Genomic DNA, 8,881 nt, shown 5'->3' with positions numbered 1-8,881 from the left:
GAATGAATATAAACTCTTTAAATCACCAATTAGTCAATTGAAGCATTAAACATAGAGAGAAACACCAAATAATGAAAAATCATACTTATAATTGCATAAAGATGTTTTTACTAAGAGTAAAATCAAACTAACATCATTCCAAATACCAAAAGAGAGTCAAAACATAAAAATAGGTAAAGAGAAAAGCAAAACCCAAAATAGAACGGAGTCATGGACATCCGGAGAAGCTATCACCTCCTCCATGGCCCTGACACCGGCCCTCAAGGGCCTAGCCTTCCTCTCCACCAAGAAATTGCCTCCAAGTCTCCCAAAGGTTTTTTATTTGGTTTTGGAGAAAAGAAAGATGAAAAGGATCTCAAAAAATAGGTTAAAAACTGATTTTATAGTGCTTTTTCGTGTTCTGTGCGTTTTTGTCTTTTTCTGATGAGCAGATGATCCTGTGCGGTCAGGTGCACCATAACACAGTGCACCCGCGTGCATCTGGTGCACTTTCTTCTCATCTGCCACGTGTCGCGATCCCGCCTCAGTTGCATGGTAAGCTCGTGCACTTGCGCATCGCATGATTCCAGCCTCCAGAATTCTATTTTAATTCAGAATTTTCTCTATCTTCTCCTAAAATAAAGCAAATAAAAATAAGATAACACCTTAAAATAAAATTATCTAATACTAAATTAAAGTAAATAAATCCTAATAATAATTAAATAGAATATAAAGCTAATTTAAATCCTAATAAAATCTAGAAAAATAATATAAAATGTAGAAAAATACTAAAACTAAATAAAAATATTAAAACGCATGAAATAAGCCTAAAGTGTCCTAAAATGACTAAAATATCTTAAATAATATATCAAAATGCATGCAAATAAACTAGGAAAATAGCGTTAAATCCCGGGTCATCACTAGACAATTACATATGAGAACAAATATCCTTATTTATGGACATGTGATATTGCAATTAGCAGCATTGACACGCATCAAGCCAACAATTCATTAGAATTCTCCCCATTGCAATCGGTTCATGGTCAGGAACCTAATATCTCTCATCTAAGAATTTTCAATGTGCGTTATATATTTTGAATCGCTCCACCACAACGCACTAAGGTGGGACCACAAGGAAAGCTGAGATTATGTAATCAATTTGAGCCAGTACCGATATATATTTTATATCTTACTTGTTGTTTCTCAGCTGAGATTATGTAATCAATTTGAGCCAGTAATTGTTATCTGCGCCAAATCTGTTACCTTTTTTTTTTTTTGGAAGGAACAAATATGTTACCTTAAATTTCTTATCTTTATAGTTTCTTTTTAAAATTTGAATTAAACATAGATAATAAAGATAGTCTATAAAAAGCATAGATAACATAAATTATTTAAATACTTATCTAATACCATTGATCAATGTCTTATCTTTATCACTTGAAGGTTTGAATTAAGCATCTGGATCAAATTTTACGTATATATTTAATATTTTCACTCTATACACATTAAAATGGGATATTTAAAATTAACTAAATTAATTCATTTATTATTTTAGCATAAAATTATAAAGAATAAATATTATGTTAAAATTCAAAAACTAAAAGTACTAATTCATACTTGTCCGACACTAAATAATAATTACCCAAAAAAATATACAAAAGTATAGAATATAAGCTAGAAATTTCTTTTATTCTGTGTCAGAATCTTCTTTCTCTGAGTAATCGTTTTCGGTTTCAGATTCTTCTTCATCAGTACTACTTTCAGAGTCACTTGCATCATCAGCCTCTTTTAATTCTTCTTCTTTCTGAATAATACTCTCATCCAAACATAGCCCTACGACATCATCCCTATTTAAAACCTCTTATACTTGGTCCACTAGTGGTGTTTCTTGTTCTCCAAGTAAAGCATCTTCATCTTGGTTCTCTAATGGTGTTGCTAGTTCTCCATGTGTATCACTCAACTCATTTAGTTGATACGCTTCAAATTCATCGTCATCTTCGCCATTTGGCAAGTCAAAGATATGTCTTGGCTTGACTTTAACCACTGAATACCAATTTTCCTTGTCACTGTATTGTACATAATAAACCAACTCAGCTTGGGAGCCCAAGATAAAAGGATCATTTTTGTAAAATAACCTTGTGATATCTACACTAATAAATCCATAGTCATCTTTCTTATATCCCCTGCCCTGGTTTCGACCTTCAGAAGGAGCCTCAAACCAATCACACTTAAATAGTATAACAAACTTGTTATCTAAATATTTTATTTCAGTGATCTTTCTAACAACCCCATAGTAATCAGCATGCCCAGTTAACTCATCTCCTTTCACTATAACACCGCTATTTTGGGTTTTCAGGTGTTTCTCTGCATCTTTTGTACGAAACTTAAAACCATTCAGAATGTATCCTTTATGATTGAATACTCGAAAATCTGGTCCTTTAGATAATGTTACTAGTTGATTAGTAATCCTCGTATCACCTAATTGTTGTAATCGCACAACCTACATTTAAATTTTGTAAGAACCATCAGATCTTTAATAGTAAATATAAAAAATATCATAATAACTCAATAGCTAGCTAGCGATCAACGACTTTAAATATAGATTAAACACATTAATCGTATTACCTCATTTTCAAACCATTTATGAAATTGCTCCCTGTGTCTCTTTGCTACATTCCTTTCACTTTCATTTCTAATCTTAGTCATGTGCTCTCTGAAATTTTTATAAATATATAATATAATTAGATATTAAAATATATTTAATTATGACTGAATATGAATAGAAGCTAGACTGGAAAAAACTTACTCAATCCAAGGTCTGACTTCTTCACAATTTTGCAAAATGTAAAAATGTGCTTGTTGGATATCCGAAGAGCTCATACTTTCCCATGAACCTCCTCCAATAGATCGACCATTGTTTTTGAACACCGACAAACCAACAAATTCATCGCTTGCATAGTCCATATATCTATCTGGTCGATTTAACCTAGAATCCATGTCGGTCAAATATCTGGCACAAAATGTCATACATTCTTCAGCCACATATCCTTCTGCTATGGAACCTTCTGGTCGTGCTTTGTTGCGCACATAACTCTTTAGAATGCGTAAAAACCTAACCACAAATAAAATAAGTTACATATAAATATTGATAAGTATATTTTTAATATAAAAAAAAAACTTTAAACTAACCTTTCAACAGGATACATCCATCTATATTGAACAGGACCTCCAATTTTTGCTTCATTTGCCAAGTGAACTGAGAGATGAACCATAACATCAAAAAATGACGGTGGGAAGATGCGCTCCAGCTTACAAAGTGTCAATCCGATACGATTCTGCAAATGATCCAACTCATCCAATTTCAACTCTTTAGAGCATAAGTCACCAAAGAATAAAGACATCTCAATCAAAGGATCACAAGCATCCTTCGGAAGCAACCCTCTTATGGCAAGGGGAAGAAGTCTCTCAAGTATAACATGATAATCATGGCTTTTAAGTCCTGAAATCTTCAACTCATTTATATTTACGCAACGGCCTATGTTTGAGGCATAAGCATCAGGAAACTTCACATCTTTCAAGATACGACAAAAATTAGTTTTTTCTGTCTTTGACATAGTGTAACGTGCGGGTGGAATCACATACTTATCCTCAATCTTAATAGGATGAAGTTGCTTCTTGAGTCCCATACGCTGCAAATCTAATCTAGAATTTATTGTATCTTTTGTTTTGCCTTCAAGATCCAACAACGTCCCAATAACACTTTCACAAATATTTTTGTCCACGTGCATCACATCTATGTTATGCCTCAATAAATTTGTTCTCCAATAAGGTAATTCAAAAAAGATACTTTTCTTCTTCCAATTATGATTTACCTTTGCAATTCTTTTTCTTTTCCTTGTAGCTTTTCCAAATGGTAGCAGCTCAAGACCCTCCAGTTGTGCAATCACTTGATCTCCAGTTAATGGTTCAGGTGCAACCCTTACCTCTCGTGTGTTATCAAAAGGACTCTTTTTCATACGCCAAGGGTGTTGAGTAGGTAAGAATCTACGATGGCCCATGTAGCATTGCTTCCGACCATATTTCAAACGACAAGAGCTGGTTTCTGAATGACAACAAGGGCAAGCTAGTTTTCCTTTAGTACTCCATCCAGATAGCATGGCATAAGCAGGAAAGTCATTGATTGTCCACAATAAGGCTGCACGCAATTGAAAATTTTGTCTTGATGATGCATCATAGGTTTCAATACCTGCATCCCACAACTCCTTTAAATCATCAATTAGAGGCTGAAGATAAACATCAATATCAATCCCAGGGCTTTTTGGACCAGAAATAAGCAATGTTAAGATAATATTTGGTTGTTTCATACACAACCAGGGAGGCAAGTTATAAGGAATTAAAACAACCGGCCACACACTATAGGCGGTGCTCATAATACCAAACGGGTTGAAACCATCAGATGCTAAGCCAAGTCTTACATTACGAGGATCTGAAGAAAAATCTTCATGGTCATCATCAAAACGCTTCCATGTTAAAGAGTCAGCCGGGTGCCTCATAACTCCATCATCAATTCTTTTATGCTTATGCCATTTCATGTCATCTGCAATTTGTTTTGACATAAATAATCTTTGTAGTCTTGGTTTTATAGGGAAGTATCGAACTACCTTATTGGGGACAACATTCTTCTTCTTATTTTCTTGCCACCTACTTTCCCCACAAATTGGACATTTATCAAGATTTTCATATTCTCCTCCTCTAAACAAAATACAATCATTGACACAAGCATCTATCTTGACATAGTCAAGTCCAAGATCCTTAATAATCTTACGAACCTCATACATAGAGTTGGGAAGCACATTTCCTTCAGGTAAAGCTTCTACAAGTAGCTTTATCAGTGAATCAAATGAATTATTGCTCCATCCATAAACACATTTCATTTGAAAAAGACGCATAATAAAAGATAGTTTGGAGAATTTTTGACAACCTGGATAAAGTTTTTGCTCAGCATCTTTCAACAATCCATACAAACTTTTAGCTTCCTTATTCGGCTCCTCATTCATATTGCTAGATTCGGGATAGTCAAACACATTACCTCTATCCATGTCATGAAGCATGGAGTAAGTTTGAGCATCATCATTTCCTTGAAGATTAACATCATAATCATTGTCCTCGTCTTCAGAGTGACTATCATTATCAGATGATGAATCACTTACCCTTTCACCATGATACTCCCAACGCTCGTAACTTGGTTCAAACCCCCACTTTAGTAAATCATGCATCACATCATCTCTTGATTTATAACGAACATTATTGCATTTACGACATGGGCATCTTAAAAACCTTTTCGGTTTGAGTCCAGAGAAAGCAAAATCTAAAAAATCCTCAACTCCTTTTAAATACTCTGGCAAAGTTCTATCCTTAAGTTTTATCCATCTCCTTTTCTGCTTATCCATGATCACGATATCTACAAATTTAAAAGAAAATACGTGTTATATTATTTTACAAAATGGGTAGGCAGCTTATAAATAAAACTATAACAAATTAAAATAGAAATATATAAATTTTGTCAAATATTAGTGTTATCAAAATAATATAATAACTTAAATAAATTATAATTTAATAAAAACATCTAACTATTGACAAGTATTTAGAGATAGTTTCCATACTCATCTTTCGAATTGTTCTATAATTTCAGTATATGAACTTAAATTCAAAATAATCCTCAATATTGGTATATTTAATTCAAGTCCAAAATTACTACCTTGAATCCTATATTGAATTTAATATATCAATAAATTATCATCCAATATCCTTAAAAGAATTCAACTTTCTCTCCTCTCTCATCTGTTAACTCCAGAAACATAAATTATGCCTCTGTAGCACAATTAATGGAACTTGTCTCTAAACCCACTCCTGATAAAATCTAAAGGTTGAATTAAACATGAACTTTGGTATTATACATACACCATGGATTGATAAGGAATTGTGAAAAAGGAAGAGCATATAGAAGTATATAGCATTGATGGGCCTGTTATGAGAAGAGGACGCCATAGAATGGGAGCAATAAAGTGTTTCTTGGATCTTTGGGATATGAATCTCTGCCTATTCTTTAATAAATTTCATTATTGGGAAGAGAGAATACTTTTATTTAATTAAACATTACATAGTTACTCATCAATTCAAATTAGTTTAAGATGAATTTGCAGCACCGCTGCTTTAGGATTACAGTTGCTAACAGTTTTATGTGAATTTGTAGGTGGAAGGGGAAGCAATGGATGAGGGAAAGCATAATTCGAGAAAGTGATTCTAAGAGGGACAAAAAACAGAGAGGGAAAGAAAGGAGGAGAAGGAGAGTAGGGAGAAAGGGAAAGAGAAGCATAGGGATAATGATAGTGAACCCAGTGAGAGAAATAGGAAGTAGCATAGGAAAGAGGATGACGGTTACAAGGGGAGAGAGAGAGGGAAAGGAGCGGTGGCAAGTCAAATAGGAAAACTGAGGAACTTGAAGCAACTCCAAGGAAAAAGAGTGATGGAGATGACTCAGATACCAAAGAAAAGGAGATAAAACTTAACTTACCCGCGAAGAGATAAATGAGGTGGCAGCTATGGTGTTTTGATTGAGAGAGGTTCTGAAAGGAGACAAAAAAAAGCTGTTTCATTAAACTGGAAAAAAAAAGTACAACTACTCAACAATTGAAAGATAAGTAATAACATTCAAAGAACAAATAGGACTACAACATGCTTATACGAGATAAAACTCTAATTTGACATAGCTTTGTTTTTCTTTATTGACTCATAAAAAAAAACTCTAGCGGAATTTTATGATTGATTTGTGTAAGTTTGCTAAGTATAAGAGATAATTTTAAATATATTGATTGCTGTTTAAATTTAAGCACAAAACAAAAGCAAAGAGAGTAAGCGTGATTACTTGGTTAAAGCACAGCAAAGAAACCTTCTTTAAAGCTTGGTGATGACTCCGCTACTTATATGTCACAACTTCACTCTTAGTTGCTCTCACACTTTTTCGAATTGAGGTTCAAAGATGGAACCCCAACTCTTGTTAGTAATGCTCTATTTTCTCTTGTGCCTTTTCACCGTCATTGCTCATTTATTTATAGTCATTCTTCTATGTTTGGTTGTTCCCTAACATGATAAAATTTTGATTTATTTTCAAATTTCAGATAAAATTTATTTGAACTTTATGATAAAACGTGATAACATTTATATCTGTTGTGATTCAGTTAATTTTCAGATTTCAGCTGATTATTATTTTCTAGAATCTTCTAAAATCATCTTCTACTTAATATTTTCTGATTTTTAATTTATTTTCATTTTTTGACTTAATATTTTTTTCAGTTTCTATTTTACTATTTTCGAATTTTATTATTATTTTTATTTTTTGAATTATTTGATTTTATAGTTTTTACAAAGTTTAATAAATTAACAATAAAATAAGATAAAAATGAAATAAAATAAAATGTAAGATAAGGTGTAATAAAGTGTTCATACCAAAAAAATTCTAATATTTTAAATTCAAAGTTGATATTAATATAATTTTCTAGCAAATAAATAACATAAACATAATTTTTTCCATTTAAGAAATTAAATGGTTTTTTTAGAAGAAACACACATATCGTTTCGCAGCGACAATAGTTATTGTTAGGAAAAACATAAATTAGGTTGTTGCCATAAATTTGTATCTTTTTGCAGCAATTATAATTGTTGTTGCTAATCTTATACATTTATCTCAAGTAAAAATATAGTTGTTGGGATATATGTTAGTCAAATCAATTATTATCATCAATAATTCGTTTTGTTGGCATACATGTGAACCTTTTAGCATCAACTATAATTGTTGTTGCTAAAATATGCAGGTTATTTCTCAGCGACCGGTACAGTTGTTGGGATAAGTAGATTTTTTACAACAATATTAGTATTGTCGCAAAAAAAATTCTTTTGGCAACAACTTGAAAATGTTGCTGCCAAATATACCTATCTTTAGCAACAACCCAAATGTTGTTGGGAGAAAGTCGCTGCGAATTAGCTTATTTCGCAGCGACCAATAAAGTTGTTGGGATAAGTACAATTTTCTACAACAATATTAGTGTTGTTGTGAAAAAAAATTCTTTTGGCAACAACTTGGAAATGTTGCTGCCATATACCTATCTTTAGCAACAACCTAAATGTTGTTGGAAAAAAGTCGTTGCGAATTAGCTTTTTTCGCAGCGACTAGTAAAGTTGTTGGGATAAGTTCATTTTTGACAACAATATTAGTATTATTGCGAAAAAAAATTCTTTTGGCAACAACTCTAAAATGTTGCTGCCATATAGCTATCTTTAGCAACAACCTAAATGTTGTTGAGAAAAAGTCGCTGCGAATTAGCTTATTTCTTGTAGTATAAGATCATAAAATTATATCCAAATTGTTTTTTCAAATAAGACACACACATTATAGTTAATAGTAAATACCTTATAGCGTCATTTAAAAAAGAATACCTTATAGTGTCATTTTAAATTTAAACTATTTTATCTAAATTATTTATTGATGACATTATTTTATCATTAATCAAGTTTAATTTTTGATATTTTTCACTAATGCAACCCAATTTTTATGTTTATTAAATATTATTTTTTAATTTAGGTAGTTAAATAAATTTTGACAGTAATTTTTTTTTTCAATTTTTCAATTTTATTATTAATATATTAATTACAAATAATTTTTCTATTGCTTTATTTATTTTAATAAGAATGTAGGAAGGTTTTACTACTTAATGTAAATGAAATTTTTATGATAGTTAAATAAATAAAATATTTATGACTAATTTTTTTTTTAAATTTTTTTACTAAAAGAAATATTTTTAAAATTATATTATTTTTTATATCATTTTGAAGGGTGAAAGTTTTG

The 8,881-nt window shown here is 31.5% G+C and overlaps 1 protein-coding gene across 1 annotated transcript; it reads right to left on the bottom strand.

Annotated features, from left to right (window-relative positions):
- Positions 1–1,840: 1,840 nt before the first annotated feature.
- Positions 1,841–5,429, bottom strand: LOC130736038 (uncharacterized). The gene is made up of 4 exons (XM_057587896.1): positions 3,169–5,429; positions 2,786–3,091; positions 2,605–2,692; positions 1,841–2,479 (listed from the first exon to the last, which is right to left on the bottom strand). Exons 1-4 carry the CDS (start codon positions 5,427–5,429, stop codon positions 1,841–1,843), a joined length of 3,294 nt encoding a protein of 1,097 aa, XP_057443879.1.
- Positions 5,430–8,881: the final 3,452 nt, after the last annotated feature.

The sequence above is a fragment of the Lotus japonicus genome, chromosome 2, assembly GCF_012489685.1.
Source record: "Lotus japonicus ecotype B-129 chromosome 2, LjGifu_v1.2".
Lineage (NCBI taxonomy): Eukaryota > Viridiplantae > Streptophyta > Magnoliopsida > Fabales > Fabaceae > Lotus > Lotus japonicus.
Note: the sequence above shows the minus strand (reverse complement) of the source record. Positions and strands in the feature narration are given on the sequence as shown.